The sequence below is a fragment of the Entelurus aequoreus genome, linkage group LG26 (assembly GCF_033978785.1).
Source record: "Entelurus aequoreus isolate RoL-2023_Sb linkage group LG26, RoL_Eaeq_v1.1, whole genome shotgun sequence".
Taxonomy (NCBI): domain Eukaryota; kingdom Metazoa; phylum Chordata; class Actinopteri; order Syngnathiformes; family Syngnathidae; genus Entelurus; species Entelurus aequoreus.
This window is the reverse complement of record NC_084756.1, coordinates 7,895,273-7,916,289: the sequence shown is the minus strand read 5'-3', so window position 1 is coordinate 7,916,289 and position 21,017 is coordinate 7,895,273. Positions and strand designations below refer to the sequence as shown.

Genomic DNA, 21,017 nt, shown 5'->3' with positions numbered 1-21,017 from the left:
GGGAGCACTTCAAATTTTTACACACTAACTTGTTCACCGGTCCTCATATGGAAGGTACTTTTCCTTGTTGATGTCTCAAGAAGGGTAACAATACAAGAACACACACACACACAGACACATTCTTGTATTTGTTACCTTGAAAAATGCCAAAAGGTCACAATTTCATAAGAAAAACTTAGAATGTTGGCAGTATTATAAAAAAAGTCGTCATTTTACTCAACGCAAGTCAAAATTTTACAAGAAAAACTTAACATGTGTGCAATATTATGATAAAAGTAGAATTTTACTCATGAACAGTCACAATTTTATAACAAAAACCTAAAAATGTTGGCAATATTATAATAATAATTGGAATTCTACTTGCAAAAGTCATAATTTTACTCTGAAAATTTCACTATTTTGCAAGAACAACAAAAAAATTGTCAATATTGTGATAAAAGTCAGAATTTTATTTGGCAAATGTCACCATTTTGCATTAAAAAGTAATAATTTCACGTACAAAAGTAATAATTTTACGAGAAAGTATTGCTATATTACAGAAACAGAAAGAACATGAGAAATGATTCCCAGTATAATAAGAAAAAAGTCGACACATTGTGAGAAAGAAAGTGCTTTTAGTGAAAAAAAATAAATAAATAAAAAAAAAATATATATATATATATATATATATATATATATATATATATATATATATATATATATATATATATATATATATATATATATATATATATATATATATATATATATATATATAAATATATATATGTATATATATATATATATATATATATATATATAGATATATATGTATTTATTTATTTATTTTTTATTTTGTTTAAATACATTTTGGCCAACGGGGGCGCATTTCAATTTCTTACACACCCTTGTTATTACATATGTTGGCCAGAGGGGGACCACTTCAAATCTTTACACACACTTTTTATTTCATATGTTGACCAGAGGGGGAGCACTTTCAAAACCGACACACAGTCAAATTGAAAAAAATCCCTCCTTTTTGGGACCACCCTAATTTTGATAGATTTCACCTCCAGGGGTGCAAATGAGATCTCTATTTTTTGTTTTTTTTTAATGTGCTTAAGGCCGATGACAAACGAGTCACGGACCACAGATGGCCCCTGTGCCGCACTTTGGGAAACACAGCTGTAAAAGATAACTGTTAATGGCCACAACCTTAATTTGGCCACAGTCTTAAGTCAGCACCGGAAGTCGTACAATCAGCTATTCACCTGGCGGGTTTTTTCGGGGATGAATAGGGAAGTCCCTCTTTACCTGCCGTCTTGTTTTATCATATATTGCTGCCTTTTCACCCGTCAATGTTTACTTTTGTATGCACATCAACAAAAAATCCTGACTTTGGAGCAATGTTCACAGACTCTAGTATTTGGCTCTCCATTGGATGCAATGGTTTTCCGTATTGGGACCATGATTTCAGTCCTAACTTGTTCACCGGTCCTCATATGGAAGGTACTTTTCCTTGTTGATGTCTCAAGAAGGGTAACAATACAAGAACACACACACACACAGACACATGCTTGTATTTGTTACCTTGAAAAATGCCAAAAGGTCACAATTTTATAAGAAAAACTTAGAATGTTGGCAGTATTATAAAAAAAGTCGTCATTTTACTCAACGCAAGTCAAAATTTTACAAGAAAAACTTAACATGTGTGCAATATTATGATAAAAGTAGAATTTTACTCATGAACAGTCACAATTTTATAACAAAAACCTAAAAATGTTGGCAATATTATAATAATAATTGGAATTCTACTTGCAAAAGTCATAATTTTACTCTGAAAATGTCACTATTTTGCAAGAACAACAAAAAAATTGTCAATATTGTGATAAAAGTCAGAATTTTATTTGGCAAATGTCACCATTTTGCATTAAAAAGTAATAATTTCACATACAAAAGTAATAATTTTACGAGAAAGTATTGCTATATTACAGAAACAGAAAGAACATGAGAAATGATTCCCAGTATAATAAGAAAAAAGTCGACACATTGTGAGAAAGAAACTGCTTTTAGTGAAAAAAATAAAAAATAATGTTTGTAATTGTTTTTTAATCTTCATCATTTACTTCAAGTTATTACAGTATGTCTCTCTCTCTCTATATATATATATATATATATATATATATATATATATATATATATATATATATATATATATATATATATATATATATATATATATATATATATATATATATATATATATATATATATATATATATATAGATATATATAGATATATATGTATTTATTTATTTATTTTTTATTTTGTTTAAATACATTTTGGCCAACGGGGGCGCATTTCAATTTCTTACACACACTTGTTATTACATATGTTGGCCAGAGGGGGACCACTTCAAATCTTTACACACACTTTTTATTTCATATGTTGACCAGAGGGGGAGCACTTTCAAAACCGACGCACAGTCAAATTGAAAAAAATCCCTCCTTTTTGGGACCACCCTCATTTTGATAGATTTCACCTCCAGGGGTGCAAATGAGATCTCTATTTTTTGTTTTTTTTTAATGTGCTTAAGGCCGATGACAAACGAGTCACGGACCACAGATGGCCCCTGTGCCGCACTTTGGGAAACGCAGCTGTAAAAGATAACTGTTAATGGTCACAACCTTAATTTGGCCACAGTCTTAAATCAGCACCGGAAGTCGTACAATCAGCTATTCACCTGGCGGGTTTTTTCGGGGATGAATAGGGAAGTCCCTCTTTACCTGCCGTCTTGTTTTATCATATATTGCTGCCTTTTCACCCGTCAATGTTTACTTTTGTATGCACATCAACAAAAAATCCTGACTTTGGAGCAATGTTCACAGACTCTAGTATTTGGCTTTGGTTTTCCGTATTGGGACCATGATTTCAGTCCTAACTTGTTCACCGGTCCTCATATGGAAGGTACTTTTCCTTGTTGATGTCTCAAGAAGGATTGAAATACAAGAACTCTCTCACACGCACACACACACACACACACACACACACACGCACACACACACACACACACAACCGGGACCAATCTCTCTTCACTCCTCCAGTATCCCACAACGTAATTGCCTGGAGTGGAACACGCCGCTCGCATGTTTGCAACACGAGTGGAGCATCTGTTTGTGGCCTTCCTTTTCTCTGCTGCCAGGTGCTGCAGAGCGCTAATGTGCGAGCGTTAGGGAAGAAAAGATCTGGCCGGTGATGGAATGAAGAGCGTGTTGTTTGCTTCATTTCTCCAATCTGGCGGAAGCGACGATAAAAAAACCAAGTTTGGAGTAGAGCAAGCGGATAAAAACTAGCGTTTGTTTGCCACTGCAGCCTGTCCCCTCAGTGAAGGTGTGTTCCCCCGCAGGTGGACTCATTAGCTATGCAAAACAAGTCAAATAAAATGTAAATACTGCAGGTGGAAGAAGAGGTAACATTTGTTAAAAAAAAATAAAATAAAACAAAAAAAGTATTCCCTCACCTAAATGTGTCACCCTGCAGGTGGACTCATTAACTACGTTTTATTATGCAAAGTTTGGTGGACAAAAAGTCGGTCAAAGTATGTATTTCCTGTCCCTAACTGTGTGTCGCTTTGCAGGTGGACGTTTTGCTCCGCCAGAGCATCCATCCTGTCAGCCTCCCTGCTCTCTCCGCCATCGTCGTCCTCAACGACACGGTTTTGTGGACCGGCAATTTTGGCAAGAGAAACAGCTCGGATGCCTTTTCGGGACCCCCCAATGAGTACACGGTCTACAGGTGGCTAATGGAGCGCTTCCACAACATTGCATCCCTCGACACTAATGTTTAGGCATTGCGTCATCTTAAAGGGGAACTGCACTTTTGGGGGGGAATTTTGCCTATCATACAGAATCCTTATGTGAGACAACCACTTTTTTATGCATTTTAATACGTCAATAAACGTCAATAAATGTCAGCTAACAATGGAGTCAATAGGAGTCGATCTATTCCGCCTATAAAGCGCTCTAAAAAACAAACAAACAACTCCATCAGTGTTTTATATACATGATGTAAGTATATTTGTAATTTAGTATTATTCATAATAACATGTAATATATACATGATGTAAATATATATGTAATGTAGTAACATTTATAATATGTAATATATACATGATGTAAGTATATATGTAATGTAGTAACATTTATAATATGTAATATATACATGATGTAAGTATATATGTAATGTAGTAACATTCATAATAACATGTAATATATACATGATGTAAGTATATATGTAATGTAGTAACATTCATAATAACATGTAATATATACATGATGCAAGTATATCCAGTATGTAATGTAGTAACATTCATAATAACATGTCATATGCACATGATTTAAGTATATATGTAGTGTAGTAACATTCATAATAACATGTAATATATACATGATGTAATTATATATATACAAAGTAGAAACATTTATAATATCATGTAATATATACATGATGTAAGTATATATGTAATGTAGTAACATTCATAATAACATGTAATATATACATGATGTAAGTATATATGTAATGTAGTAACATTCATGATAACATGTAATATATACGTGATGTAATTATGTATATATAAAGTAGAAACATTTATAATATCATGTAATATATACATGACGTAAGTATATATGTAATGTAGTAATATTCATGATAACATGTAATATATACATGATGTAAGTATATATGTAATGTAGCAACATTCATAATAACATGTAATATACACATGATGTAAGTATATATGTAATGTAGTAACATTCATGATAACATGTAATATATACGTGATGTAATTATGTATATATAAAGTAGAAACATTTATAATATCATGTAATATATACATGACGTAAGTATATATGTAATGTAGTAATATTCATGATAACATGTAATATATACATGATGTAAGTATATATGTAATGTAGCAACATTCATAATAACATGTAATATAAACATGATGTAATGTAGTAACATTCATAATAACATGTAATATATACATGATGTAAGTATATATGTAATGTAGTAACATTCATAATAATATGTAATATATACATGATGCAAGTATATATGTAATGTAGTAACATTCGTAATAACATGTAATATATACATGGTTTAAGTATATATGTAATGTAGTAACATTCATAATAACATGTAATATACACATGATGTAAGTATTTATGTAATGTAGTAACATTCATAATAACATGTAATATACACATGATGTAAGTATTTATGTAATGTAGTAACATTCATAATAACATGTAATATACACATGATGTAAGTATATATGTCATGTAGTAACATTCGTAATAACATGTAATATATACATGATTTAAGTATATATGTAATGTAGTAACATTCATAATAACATGTAATATACACATGATGTAAGTATATATGTCATGTAGTAACATTCGTAATAACATGTAATATATACATGATTTAAGTATATATGTAATGTAGTAACATTCATAATAACATGTAATATACACATGATGTAAGTATTTGTGTAATGTAGTAACATTCATAATAACATGTAATATACACATGATGTAAGTATATATGTAATGTAGTAACATTCATAATAACATGTAATATACACATGATGTAAGTATATATGTCATGTAGTAACACTGTTCTAAATGGTTAGAAAATAGAAAAAGAAAGTGTCCTTTAAAACAAACCGAAACTTTCTGATTGGGAGAATCTTCATTCGTTAATAATCGGGGATGTCCCGATGAACATGTTTGACCTTAGATCCGATCCGATCCGATTTCGATACTTTGGCAATAGGTTCTAGAAGTGAAAATGTTTTATAGGGAGTAATTAAAGCAGGGGTGTCAAAGTCATTTTAGCTTAGGGCCACATGGAGAAAAAATCATGGCATGATAACTTAAAAATAAAGACAACTTTAGATTGTTTTCTTTGTTTAAAACTAGACCAAGCACATTCTGAAAATGTACAAATTGCAATGTTGTTTTTTACACTTACATGGTGCGGTTAATAGTATTCTGTCTTTATTTATACTTTCTGAATAATACGGACCACAGCCGAGAAACAGGTATTTTTGCCGGCCCAACAATGGTTCAGAAACCCTGCTGGTCCATGGAGGTAAACATGACTTTCAACATGTACGGTGACGTGGTGAAGCATGATCCTTTCCCATCATGGCCGTCTTCCAACACAATAAGGAGACCGGTCACACATCCAGGATGACAAGTGTCTTGGCGGGGAACATTTAGGTATGTCCCCTCCAGACCTGAAGACAATTGAGCGCCTGATGGTTTTCCTCAAGTGAGAACAAGCTGGAGGAGTCTAAAATCCACCAGCGAGGGGTGGAAGAGGATGTGCAGTTCTGGTAAATTCCACATCCAAGAGGATGAAAGAAGTACTACAGCTGGTCTGGGTTAGTTTGTTTGCCACATCCCTCACTTAAAAAGCGAGAGAAAAATGCACTAAGGACCTGATAAGTCCGAAAGAGAAAGAGATGATACAGTATTATCGGCTCACAGATGCTTCCTGGCTGTTGTTTGAGCACACTGCAGCAAGTCCCAGATAGTCCGACTCCTGAATCTTCAGTCGCACGCAGGATTCTCACAGGAATGAGGCCAAAATACAACCTTACCTACTGTGCATAACAATACTGCTTACACTCGGGCTGGGCCATTTTGAGAAAAAAACAAATTGCGATGGTGATTCAATATGCGATTTTTATATTTGATACATAAAATGCCTAAAACTGAGTTGAGGAAGACTTTTAGTCCTTCAACATATTCTTGTCTCGAGGTGCCACACGTTAGAACAATATGTTAGCAATATTTGTCTTTGTGCAGACAGACTCTGAGCTTTTGTCTACTTCATGCTCTTAGACTGAAGAAATAACCCATAACAATGATATAGTGTTAATACAAAACCCAAAACCAGTGAAGTTGGCAAGTTGTGTAATTCGTAAATAAAAACAGAATACAATGATTTGCAAATCCTTTTTAACTTATATTCAATTGAATAGACTGCAAATACAAGATATTTAATGTTCACACTGATAAATTAATTTTTTTGTTGCAAATAATCATTAACTTAGAATTTAATGGCAGCAACACATTGCAAAAAAGTTGGCACTGGGGCATTTTTACCACTGTGTTACATGGCCTTTCCTTTTAACAACACTCAGTAAACGTTTGGGAACTGAGGAGACACATTTTTGAAGCTTTTCAGGTGGAATTATTTCCCATTCTTGCTTGATGTACAGCTTAAGTTGTTCAACAGTCCGAGGGTCTCCGTTGTGGTATTTTAGGCTTCATATCATATTTTCAATGGGAGACAGGTCTGGATTACAGGCAGGCCAGTCTAGTACCCGCACTCTTTTACTATGAAGCCACGCTGTTGTAACACATGGCTTGGCATTGTCTTGCTGAAATAAGCAGGGGCGTCCATGATAACATTGCTTGGATGGCAACATACTGTATGTTGCTCCAAAACCTGTATGTACCTTTCAGCATTAATGGTGCCTTCACAGATGTGTAAGTTACCCATGCCTTGGGCACTAATACACCCCCATACCATCACAGATGCTGGCTTTTGAACTTTGCGCCTAGAACAATCTAGATAGTTCTCTTCCTCTTTGGTCCGTAGGACATGATGTCCACAGTTTCCAAAAATAATTTCAAATGTGGACTCGTCAGACCACAGAACAGTTTTACACTTTGCATCAGTCCATCTTAGATGAGCTCGGGCCCAGCGAAGCCGGCAGCGTTTCTGGGTGTTGTTGATAAATGTCTTTTGCTGTTCTTATTTACGATTTACACAACGTGCCAACTTCACTGGTTTTGGAGTTTTTATATCCAAGGGTACTGTGTTGGAAATGTTCTCGTTCAAGTCACCAAACAATATTGTCTTTCTCTATTTTATTGAAAGCTCGAGCAGTTGAGTTGGGTTCATTTCTTTATTTCATTTATAAAAGATCAAACAAAGGAAGGACAATAAAAAACAATCAACATAACATTAAGGTAAATTATGAATGAAAAGGAGCAGAAAGAAGTGAACAACTTATAAATACTACAAAGCCATAATTTTAATTTTTCAACAATTAAACCAATAATAAAGATATAATGTCACTCAGTCATATATTTTCATCGTCATGATTTGTACATGTTTTTGAATACATAAAAGAGATTTACGTTAGGTCAGGAAAAAACACAGAGGCTATTTCATCCCTACAAGCCTGTTTCGCAGGTTTCCCTGCTCTTTGGGGGATTTTCTCTGAAGAGCAATCATTTTCCTGAAGAGCAGGGAAACCTGCGAAACAGGCTTGTAAGGATGAAATAGCCTCTGTGTTTTTTCCTGACTTAACATATATTCCGCTCTACCCCGGTATTGAGCACCGTATAACGGATAAACCACAGAAACCTCGACTATATAAAAGAGATTGACATTGTTTTATTCCATTGTCAAGTTTGTTCCATAAATTAACACCTCTGACTGAAATACTTATTTCCATTGTGACTGTTCTAAAATTAGATGTATTAAAAATCCCAGTTCCTTTCAGATCATAATTAGTTAGTTAGTGTTAGACAATGGTGCACTGTTAACCATCATTTTCGGAATTTCTTTCGGAACGTGCTTTTCCCTGTAATATTTCCGTATTGAATACGCATACAAAGGTACATCAATGTTTTCCGTCACCGTTACTTTCTAGAACAGCAAGGAATCTGAGGTCCGGTCAAAGAACAGCAACTTCCTCTCGTTCCAGAATCGCCAGCCTGTCCAAGATTTTCCCCACGCTGATGTTGTACCGGCTGTGGGAAGAAGGCAAAATCAGCTCCCTGGACGACCCCCTGGAGAAGTACGTGGAGAACTTCACCATCAAAAACCCCATGGGGAAGACGCGGGACTCGGAACTCAAATACGTGACGGACGGTCTGATCTTTCTGGACAGCGGCGAGGTTCCCATCCGCTCGTCCTCGGTGACGCTGCGCAGGATGGCCAGCCAGCTTTCCGGTACACTTAGCACAGTTCTAGGATGTTCTCCCGTGGCCCTCTTGATAAACGCAGATCTTGCACCGCACCAAATATTGAACCTGTGTTTGTTTGTATCAGGCTTGCCCAGGAGACTCCGAGCCACCAACCTCCTTTGGAAAGGAAAAACTCAATCTGCAATCAATCTCCTGCAGGACGACGTGCTTGTGGCCGACCCCGGAACTAAGTAAGATTCATTTTGGGGTATTTTGTCGAAGAGGATTTGATGTTGCCCTAGGGCAGGGGTCGGCAACCCAAAATGTTGAAAGAGCGGTCCAAAAATACCACAAAAAAAAATCTGTCTTGAGCCGCAAAAGCTCAAAAGCCTTATATAAGTGTTATAATGAAGGCAACACATGATGTAAGTGTCTATATTAGCTGTATTAGCCTACTATCAAAATTACTTTAAAAATCTTATGTAAGTGTTATAATGAAGGCAACACATGATGTAAGTGTCTATATTAGCTGTATTAGCCTACTATCAAAATTACTTTAAAAATCTTATGTAAGTGTTATAATGAAGGCAACACATGATGTAAGTGTCTTTATTAGCTATATTAGCCTACTATCAAAATGACTTTAAAAGTCTTATACAAGTGTTATAATGAAGGCAACACATGATGTAAGTGTCTATATTAGCTGTATTAGCCTACTATCAAAATTACTTTAAAAATCTTATGTAAGTGTTATAATGAAGGCAACACATGATGTAAGTGTCTTTATTAGCTATATTAGCCTACTATCAAAATGACTTTAAAAGTCGTATACAAGTGTTATAATGAAGGCAACACATGATGTAAGTGTCTATATTCGCTATATTAGCCTACTATCAAAATGACTTTAAAAGTCTTATACAAGTGTTATAATGAAGGCAACACATGATGTAAGTGTCTTTATTAGCTATATTAGCCTACTATCAAAATGACTTTAAAAGTCTTATATAAGTGTTATAATGAAGGCAACACATGATGTAAGTGTCTATATTAGCTGTATTAGCCTACTATCAAAATTACTTTAAAAATCTTATGTAAGTGTTATAATGAAGGCAACACATGATGTAAGTGTCTTTATTAGCTATATTAGCCTACTATCAAAATGACTTTAAAAGTCTTATACAAGTGTTATAATGAAGGCAACACATGATGTAAGTGTCTTTATTAGCTATATTAGCCTACTATCAAAATGACTTTAAAAGTCGTATACAAGTGTTATAATGAAGGCAACACATGATGTAAGTGTCTATATTAGCTGTATTAGCCTACTATCAAAATTACTTTAAAAATCTTATGTAAGTGTTATAATGAAGGAAACACATGATGTAAGTGTCTTTATTAGCTATATTAGCCTACTATCAAAATGACTTTAAAACTCTTATACAAGTGTTATAATGAAGGCAACACATGATGTAAGTGTCTATATTCGCTATATTAGCCTACTATCAAAATGACTTTAAAAGTCTTATACAAGTGTTATAATGAAGGCAACACATGATGTAAGTGTCTTTATTAGCTATATTAGCCTACTATCAAAATGACTTTAAAAGTCTTATACAAGTGTTATAATGAAGGCAACACATGATGTAAGTGTCTATATTAGCTGTATTAGCCTACTATCAACATTACTTTAAAAATCTTATGTAAGTGTTATAATGAAGGCAACACATGATGTAAGTGTCTTTATTAGCTATATTAGCCTACTATCAAAATGACTTTAAAAGTCTTATATAAGTGTTATAATGAAGGCAACACATGATGTAAGTGTCTATATTAGCTGTATTAGCCTACTATCAAAATTACTTTAAAAATCTTATGTAAGTGTTATAATGAAGGCAACACATGATGTAAGTGTCTTTATTAGCTGTATTAGCCTACTATCAAAATGACTTTAAAAGTCTTATACAAGTGTTATAATGAAGGCAACACATGATGTAAGTGTCTTTATTAGCTATATTAGCCTACTATCAAAATGACTTTAAAAGTCTTATACAAGTGTTATAATGAAGGCAACACATGATGTAAGTGTCTTTATTAGCTATATTAGCCTACTATCAAAATGACTTTAAAAGTCTTATACAAGTGTTATAATGAAGGCAACACATGATGTAAGTGTCTATATTAGCTGTATTAGCCTACTATCAAAATTACTTTAAAAATCTTATGTAAGTGTTATAATGAAGGCAACACATGATGTAAGTGTCTTTATTAGCTATATTAGCCTACTATCAAAATGACTTTAAAAGTCTTATACAAGTGTTATAATGAAGGCAACACATGATGTAAGTGTCTATATTCGCTATATTAGCCTACTATCAAAATGACTTTAAAAGTCTTATACAAGTGTTATAATGAAGGCAACACATGATGTAAGTGTCTTTATTAGCTATATTAGCCTACTATCAAAATGACTTTAAAAGTCTTATACAAGTGTTATAATGAAGGCAACACATGATGTAAGTGTCTATATTAGCTGTATTAGCCTACTATCAAAATTACTTTAAAAATCTTATGTAAGTGTTATAATGAAGGCAACACATGATGTAAGTGTCTATATTAGCTATATCAGATTCAGAGCTTTATTTGTCCATTCTTAACATGTACAAGACACATAAGAACTGAAATTACATTTTCGGCACAATCCCGCTAAGAGCAGACATACGTTACAGGGAGACAAGACGGGACCGCCAACGGATCAGCCACTTAGGGCGCTCCTTAAAAAGGTGGGAAAAAGGTGACATTGGGGAAGGGGGGGAGAGTAAAAAAAATATCAGTCTGAGGCTGGACCCTCAGGAATGGTCCAGACTGAGTCCGAGGAAAAAAACCTCACATAGCATGGCACACATAAACATGGTACATGTAATCACAACAACTCGCAACAGAGTCATCCAACAGGACTTTGGAGGCCGGCAGCTGCTGTTGAGCGCTACTCAGCCCCCACAACCCCGGAGGAATTAAGCAGTGGTGAAGGCGTTGATTTGGGGAGGGGTGTGTGCGTGCATGTATGCCCAATTAACTTGGGTGAGATGTTGGAATTGTCTTTATGGGCCGAGGCCGGCCCCAAGAGTTCAAGAGTTCAAGAGTCCGACCCAGGTGCTTTTGAAAAAAGGGAAAGGTCAAAAGCGTCCATCTTTGAGGAGTCCTCGGGGGAGTGTTTTCAAACAGCCTGTTCCTCAAGGCCATTCGAGGGAGACAAATCGTAGATTAAGATGTTGTTTTTTCTTCGAGCAGTCAAAACAATGACATTCCTGCTCTGTATGCTGGCTCTGACAATTCCAATTTATTCTTTCTCTAACTTCATCAAGATGGAATCTACCTTGCGATTCAAATCAGCAATCGCTCCAGTCTGTGATCCCACAGCACGACCCAATCCTTCCATTGCGTTGAACAGCCTGTTGGCCCCTTGAGTGGCTGCCATCGTCTTCCGAATTTGACGATACACCAGAGCAATGCCCAGCCCAATCAGCAAATGCCCTGCGATCACAGCTCCAAATAGGTAGATGTCTTCCACGTCCTCGATGGAAAGGACTGAGAGGCACATGATTCTCCAAGTATTCCAGGAGTCTCTCACGTACCCCGCAGCAATGGTTCCATCAGGGCAGCCAGGCTCCCCCGAGCCTCTTTTCCTTGTCGAAAAGACTGTGTCAATTGCGTCGAGAGTCCAGTTGATCAAATTCATTTTGATGTTTAGATTTGAGGACAGCTCAAGAAAAGAGGCTTCAAAAAGTTTGGACAAAGACAAGGACACAAGAAAGCAAGCGGGAAGGAGGAGGAGCAGGGAAAAATGCGACCACCCTCACCAAGAGGCAAGACAGAAGGAAGCCTACTATCAAAATGACTTTAAAAGTCTTATACTAGTGTTATAATGAAGGCAACACATGATGTAAGTGTCTATATTCGCTATATTAGCCTACTATCAAAATGACTTTAAAAGTCTTATACAAGTGTTATAATGAAGGCAACACATGATGTAAGTGTCTTTATTAGCTATATTAGCCTACTATCAAAATGACTTTAAAAGTCTTATACAAGTGTTGTAATGAAGGCAACACATGATGTAAGTGTCTATATTAGCTGTATTAGCCTACTATCAAAATTACTTTAAAAATCTTATGTAAGTGTTATAATGAAGGCAACACATGATGTAAGTGTCTATATTAGCTGTATTAGCCTACTATCAAAATTACTTTAAAAATCTTATGTAAGTGTTATAATGAAGGCAACACATGATGTAAGTGTCTTTATTAGCTATATTAGCCTACTATCAAAATGACTTTAAAAGTCGTATACAAGTGTTATAATGAAGGCAACACATGATGTAAGTGTCTATATTCGCTATATTAGCCTACTATCAAAATGACTTTAAAAGTCTTATACAAGTGTTATAATGAAGGCAACACATGATGTAAGTGTCTTTATTAGCTATATTAGCCTACTATCAAAATGACTTTAAAAGTCTTATACAAGTGTTATAATGAAGGCAACACATGATGTAAGTGTCTATATTAGCTGTATTGGCCTACTATCAAAATTACTTTAAAAATCTTATGTAAGTGTTTTAATGAAGGCAACACATGATGTAAGTGTCTTTATTAGCTATATTAGCCTACTATCAAAATGACTTTAAAAGTCTTATACAAGTGTTATAATGAAGGCAACACATGATGTAAGTGTCTATATTCGCTATATTAGCCTACTATCAAAATGACTTTAAAAGTCTTATAAAAGTGTTATAATGAAGGCAACACATGATGTAAGTGTCTTTATTAGCTATATTAGCCTACTATCAAAATTACTTTAAAATCTTATGTAAGTGTTATAATGAAGGCAACACATGATGTAAGTGTCTTTATTAGCTATATTAGCCTACTATCAAAATGACTTTAAAAGTCTTATACAAGTGTTATAATGAAGGCAACACATGATGTAAGTGTCTATATTCGCTATATTAGCCTACTATCAAAAGCTGACACAAATCTTCGTTGACAGAAATGTTCTATTTTATTTTTTATTCCACACATTTTTGCAACATTGGAAATCATTAGTAAAATGGAGGCTTCTGACAGGATGAGATGAGTTCTGGAAATTACTGGCTCAGAATGACCGACGGTATAGATGTGTGTGTCCAAGTTAAAGGAAACTGCAGGTTGTCTTCTTCTAATGGATTTATTACAATTTTGCGAGCTGGGTAACGTTTGCTGTGGTCTGTAACAACATGGCACACAAACAACACAGAAGTGCAGCCAATATTACATACAGATAATGTGACATGCAAATATAAATTAAATACACAGAGGACATAAGTAAAGGAAATTAAATGAACTCAAATATACCTACAAACGAGGCATAGTGATGCAATATGTATATACAGCTAGCCTATTTGGCATGTTAGCACCGATTAGCTTGCAGTCATCGATTGACCAAATATGCCTGATTAGCACTTCGGCAAATCAATAAAATCAACGAAGCTCGCCGTTGTGAAATCACGCACAGCATAAAATGTTTGGTGGACAAAATGTGTCAAAGAAGGGTCCAGCCTTAGACTGATATTTTTTTTACTCTTCCCCCTTTCCCAATGTCACCTTTTTTAAGGAGAGCCGTAAGTGGCTGATCCGTTGGCGGTCCCGTCTTGTCCCCTTGTAGCGTATGTCTGCTTTTAGTGGGACTGTGCCGAAAATGAAATTTCAGTTCTTATGTGTCTTGTTAAAGAATTAGAGAATTAGAGTTAAAGAATGGACAACAATAAAGCACCTTGAATCTTGAATAAAACACGTCGTTCTGTGGCAGCATCGGAGAAAGTTGTACATGTAAACAAATTACGATGAGTTCAAGGATCACAGAAATTAGTAGGACAAAACGGTGCTTGCCAAATACTCTCATCAGTGAAACATGTTTAATACAAACAGTGGGATTTCTAACAATTAGGAAGGTTTGTGCAATGTTTGTCCTCTGACAGAAAATATATTAAAACAATTTTTTTTTTTTTTTTTCTTCACTTTTTTTAATTTTCACACATCTCTGAAAGAGGTCTAGGGAGCCACGAGGGCGGCGTTAAAAAAGTTAAAGGTCAAAGTTAAAGTACCAATGATTGTCACACACACACTACATGTGGTGAGATTATCCTCTGCATTTGACCCATCACCCCCACCCCCTGGGAGGTGAGGGGAGCAGTGAGCAGCAGCTGTGGCCGCGCCCGGGGTTCATTTTGGTGATTTAACCCCCAATTCCAACCCTAATGCTGAGTGCCAAGCAGGGAGGGTAATGACTCCCATTTTTATAGTCTTTGGTATGCGGCTCTAGAACCGCGGGTTGCTGATCCCCGCCCTAGGGGAATGTCTCATTACCGCTAGGGTATGTGCATAACTCATAGGAATGGCCGAATATTACCTTTTCATGTCAAAGTTGTGTTGTGGTATAAGCCATACCAATCCACATGCTTCATTTCTCCTTTCTTGTTAATACATTGGGAAGTTAATTCATATGGCCACATTCGTCATGGTTTACCTGACACATGACACGTGGAACATTCCACCCTAGCTGCCAGCTGAGTGTGGAATATCTTAAAATGTGTTTTATGGCAATTCCAACTTTGACCACAGCGTCAGTTGCTATGTAGAGTGGCGCTTTCCATAATTTTCAGCAAACCGCATTGCAAAATGATTAACATGCTTCACTACACACCGTAGGAGGATTATAGCTAAGCGCTAACAGCAAGCCAGCGCTCCTGAATGTCAACAAATGCCCTGGGTGGGTCGACACAGATATCGAGTGTAACAATATCAAGTACAAGAGCCGTATTTAATTGATACTACAATGATTACATGACAAAATTCTTATTTAATTGCAGTAAGAAACATATAATGTATTTAATGTATCGTACGTTTTTTCTTAAAATAAAGCCAATATTGAATTTTTTTGAGGTGCCCATCATCTAGAAATGTATTGAAAATGTATCAAAATACATTTTGGTACCAGTACCAAAGTATTGTTATCGGGACAACCCAAGTGCTAACACAATCCAAAATTCAAAAGAGCTTAAAAAAACTGCCAGGGCTAAGCTAACAACACTGCTTAGGTAAAATGCTGCTTTGTCTGATCTTGGCAATAGGCACCTACTTTTTAAAGGCCCACACACACACACACACACACACACACACACACACACACACACACACACACACACACACACACACACACACACACACACACACACACACACACACACACACACACACACACACACTCACTCTGCTCTCATGAAATGTCTATCAACTGCATATGCCAGATGTTTAAAGCAATAACTAATGTTCCTAGTATTTGATTACATTTATTAATGATTAATTACGTTATTAAGGCAATTACTTTGTTGGGAATGTAATAAGATACTATAATTATTAAATTTTTCAAAGTGATTTACTTGTATGACCCAGTGCAAACAACCTTCCCTAATCATGGTGAACAAATAAATGAATAAAAAAATCCAACCAACACAAAATGTCAGCAGACATGGTCACTGAACTTTGTAGATATTATTAACAACTTCCATTCACAATTTTTAAAAAATAAATTAAATACATTACGAAGCATTATTGGAAAATGCAAAACAATCTCCACACTTTTCCATTTTTGGCGCAATTTAACTGCTTGACATTTTTGGTTGATTACAACATTTTAAAGAGATCCTCACGGAAGTAAACAAGGTATTAGTCAAACTTCCGCATTCTCTTAATATCCGATTGTATTAATTATATAGCCATTATATTAATATAATATTTACACTCATAAATATTTATAGTCAAGGTTTCTGAGGTTTATCCGTTATACAGCGCTCAATACCGGGGTAGAGCGGAATATATGTTATGTCAAGAAAAAAACACAGAGGCTATTTCATCCCTACAAGCTTGTTTCACAGGTTTCCCTGCTCTTCAGGGGATTTTTATTTAAAACATGTATATATATGTATATATTTATATATATATATATATATATATTATTATATTTATTTGTATTAACTTTTTTTTAGCCCAAGTCAAAAAGTTTGGACACCCCTGATATAAAGCATGGGAAAAAAGTTGCGTTGGAACTCGGCATTGACGCCTGCGGCTGTAGGCAACCTCCAAATGTAGTTTTCATTGACTCCACAAGATGGCAGTGAGTAAGCAATGTCCCTTCCTTCCAGATGTCACTACAGCAACCTGGCCTTCTCGCTGCTGGCCCACGTGATGGCCGAGCGCGTCGCCAGCGTGGACTACCAGCGCTGGATCACAGACAACATCCTGGAGCGTCTGGGCATGGAGGACACCGGCTTCGACATCACACCGGGCCTCCAGGGTCAAGTGGCGGTGGGCGTGTACTCCAACGGAAAGCCCGCCCCCCTCTACGACCTGGGCTGGTACCGCCCTTCGGGGCAGATGTTCTCCACGGCGGCCGACTTGGCCAAGCTCGCCATGATGCTGCTGGGGGCCTATCACCGCAAGCTCCTGGAGCCCGACTCCTTGAAGATCATGCTCACGCCGCTCTTCCGGTGCGACAAGGACTACTTCGCCAACCGCACGGGGACGCCGTGGGAGGTGAACGAGCTGCTGGGCTACGAGGTGGTCCGCAAGGACGGTGATCTGGACGGCTACTCGGCCACCTTCTCCCTGGTGCCCCGCTTGAAGATGGGCCTGGTGGTGCTGATGGCGGGGAGCAGGTCCCAGAAGCAGGACGTGGTGGCCAAGGTTTACCAGCAAATCATCCCCGCTGTAGAAAAGGCCTTCAAGGAGGCCACCAGGGTCCTGGTTGCGCCCCCCAACCCGGAAGCGTACGCGGGCTTCTTTACCTACAGCAACATCACCTTCTACGAGATCAAAGCCGGCGCCGACGGCGTTCTGACCATGCAGCAGTTCGGCCCTCAGATCGAAGAGCTGATCCCGGAAAAGTATCGCACGATAAAGCTCAACTACCTGGTGGAGCGCGTCTTCAGGGTGGCGTTCGAGAGGGACTACCCTTGCGTCCTCCGAGTGGGTTCGGCCTCCGTGTCCCTGGAAGCGCAGGACGGACAGCTGTTCAACTTCTACACCTACGACAAGCGAGGCCTGTCGCCCGGGTTCGACGCGCCGGGGCTGAACACGTACAACGTGGTGCGGATCGCCCGCAAGCCCTCCTTCTCCAGCTGAGGAGTCGGACACGTGGACACTTGGAGAAGTGGCTTCCTTGCCTCAAACACTCCATCTGTTCTCTCTCCGCTCGCCAAGTCCTCACGGGGAGACAGAAGCATTTTGACCATGTTGACGTTATTTTCCCACACCGTTGTTGCAAATGGCACTCCCGTCTTTCACTGTCCGTGACAAAGCATCCGTGGAATTTGCATTAAACTCACCTGTCACAATTTGAGGTCAACAAGAAGATCTGCATGAAGAAGTGTGCCTTTACAAAAATAATAATGCTGTCAGAGAGGGTTTAATTCGCAGGCTTTTTATTCACGGCGCTTTACTTTTTCCACGTTTTTGGGCATCAGGGCCAGCAAGGCCTTCTCTGCTGGCCTAACATAACCAGAAATCATAATCAAAGATTGTGGAGGTCTTGCTCCTCCGGGTTCTTTGGACCACCAAACATCTTTACACCACTCCGGCTCAGGGTTACACCAATGTTTCTTTTACAACAAACTTGTGCAAAGTCTCTCTCTCAGGCTTTTCAGCCGTCGTCTTTTTCCCAAGTGAGCACTCATATGGTTTCTCTTCAGTCTCTTTTATGCTTTTCAGCAAATGTTTTTCGTGTCTGTCAATCTCGCTCTCGCTCTCTTTCCTCTCGTCTCGACTCGTGCTCGTCCTCCACCAACAACAACCCCTCTCTCCTTCCCCGACTGCTGCCTTTAACAGAGCGACAGGTGATCAGACAAACACTCCCAGCTGAGTCATCTAGGCACTTGCCGCTGATCTCGAAGCCGGTCCTGGCACACCCTGCTTGGGGCGGTATAGCTCGGTTGGTAGAGTGGCCGTGCCAGCAACTTGAGGGTTGCAGGTTCGATCCCCGCTTCCGCCATCCTAGTCACTGCTGTTGTGTCCTTGGGCAAGACACTTTACCCACCTGTTCCCAGTGCCACCCACACTGGTTTAAATGTAACTTAGATATTGGGTTTCACTATGTAGAGCGCTTTGAGTCACTAGAGAAAAAGCGCCATATAAATATAATTCACTTCACTTCACTTCGCTGCAGGTCCGCATGCCACGCCCCCCCACAAAGATAAAAGTAACTTTCTCTAAATATTTAAAAGTATTCATATCCTCTTCATGTCATATTATGCTCCTTGCAGTGCTGTTGTTTTTAGGTTAGAGTTTTTATCCAATCAGAATTCAGCTGGCTTATGTTGCCATGCTGTACCAAATCTGCCTTCAGAATCACCAATGTCTGTGCACTGTAAGTGAACGGACACATACAGTTGATAGATAATTGCGATAGCCAATCAGATCACAAGTTGTTGACAGTAGCCTATCTAGGTAGCCTGATGTTAACGAGACTGTGACTGGATACTCACTTGTAACTCCAAAGTGAGTATCCGAACACAAGTTGCAATTTACTGAAACAGGAAGTGTTGCAGATACATTTTTAACACACAAAGAAGGAGAATAAAACGTTGATTAAGTGGCAGATATACAAACCCCGTTTCCATATGAGTTGGGAAATTGTGTTAGATGTAAATATAAACGGAATACAATGATTTGCAACTCCTTTTCAACCCATATTCAATTGAGTGCACTACAAAGACAAGATATTTGATGTTCAAACTCATAAACTTATTTTTTATTTTTTTGCAAATAATAATTAACTTAGAATTTCATGGCTGCAACACGTGCCAAAGTAGTTGGGAAAGGGCATGTTCACCACTGTGTTACATGGCCTTTCCTTTTAACAACACTCAGTAAACGTTTGGGAACTGAGGAGACACATTTTTTAAGTTTCTCAGGTGGAATTCTTTCCCATTCTTGCTTGATGTACAGCTTAAGTTGTTCAACAGTCAGTATCTGGTGTGAGCATCATTTGCCTCACACAGTGCAACACATCTCCTTGGCATAGAATTAATCAGGTTGTTGATTGTGGTCTGTGGAATGTTGGTCCACTCCTGGATATTGGCAGGAAGTGGAACACGTTGTCGTAGACACTGATCCACAGCATCCCAAACCTGCTTAGTGGCTGACGTGTCCGGTGAGTATGCTGGCCATGCAAGAACTGGGATGTTTTCAGCTCCCCGCAATTGTGTACATATACAACATGGGGCCGTGGAATGTCATGCTGCAACCTGAAGTGACGGTCTCGGGTGAATGGCACAACAATGGGCCTGAGGATCTTGTCACGACATCTCTGTGCATTCAAAATGGCATTAATAAAATGCACTTGTTTGTTGTCCATGACATACACCTGCCCACACCATAACCACACCCCCACCATGGGCCACCCCCATTCACAATCCGCTCTGCCACACGACGCCACACACACTGTCTGCCATCTGCTCTGAACAGTGACAACAAGGATTCATCCGTGAACAGAACACCAATTCAACGTGCCAGATGACATCGAATGTGAGCATTTGCCCACTCAAGTCGGTTACGACGACAAACTGCAGTCAGGTCGACCCCGATGAGGATGACCAGCATGCAGATTAGCGTCACAATTTGTGCAGAAATTATTCCGTTATGCACACCAATTGTTGCAGCAGCTGTCCGGGTGGCTGGTCTCAAGACAATCATGAAGGTGCACCTGCTGGATGTGGAGGTTCTGGGCTGGTGTGGTTGTGAGGCCGGTTGGATGTACTGCCAAAATTATTTGAAACGCCTTTGGAGATGGCTTATGATAAAGAAATGAACATTCAATTCACAGGCAACAGTTCTGGTGGAAATTCCTGCAGTCAGCATGCCAACTCCCTCAAAACTTGCGTGGCATTGTTTTGTGTGATAAAAGTGCACGTTTCAGAGTGGCCTTTTATTGTGGCGGTCGAAGGCACA

At 37.8% G+C, this 21,017-nt stretch overlaps 1 protein-coding gene across 3 annotated transcripts in view; it reads left to right on the top strand.

Moving 5' to 3' along the window:
* The window catches only part of lactbl1b (lactamase, beta-like 1b), a 56,616-nt gene extending 38,120 nt beyond the window's left edge, over nt 1-18,496 (top strand). For all 3 annotated transcript variants that reach the window (XM_062037728.1, XM_062037729.1, XM_062037730.1), the window contains 4 exons: nt 3,618-3,775; nt 8,778-9,025; nt 9,125-9,230; nt 17,216-18,496. In XM_062037728.1, coding sequence (XP_061893712.1) covers nt 3,618-3,775; nt 8,778-9,025; nt 9,125-9,230; nt 17,216-18,194 — 1,491 coding nt within the window. In that variant the 3' untranslated portion in view covers nt 18,195-18,496. The remainder of the gene's footprint in view (nt 1-3,617; nt 3,776-8,777; nt 9,026-9,124; nt 9,231-17,215) is intronic.
* The last annotated feature ends 2,521 nt before the right edge of the window (nt 18,497-21,017 follow it).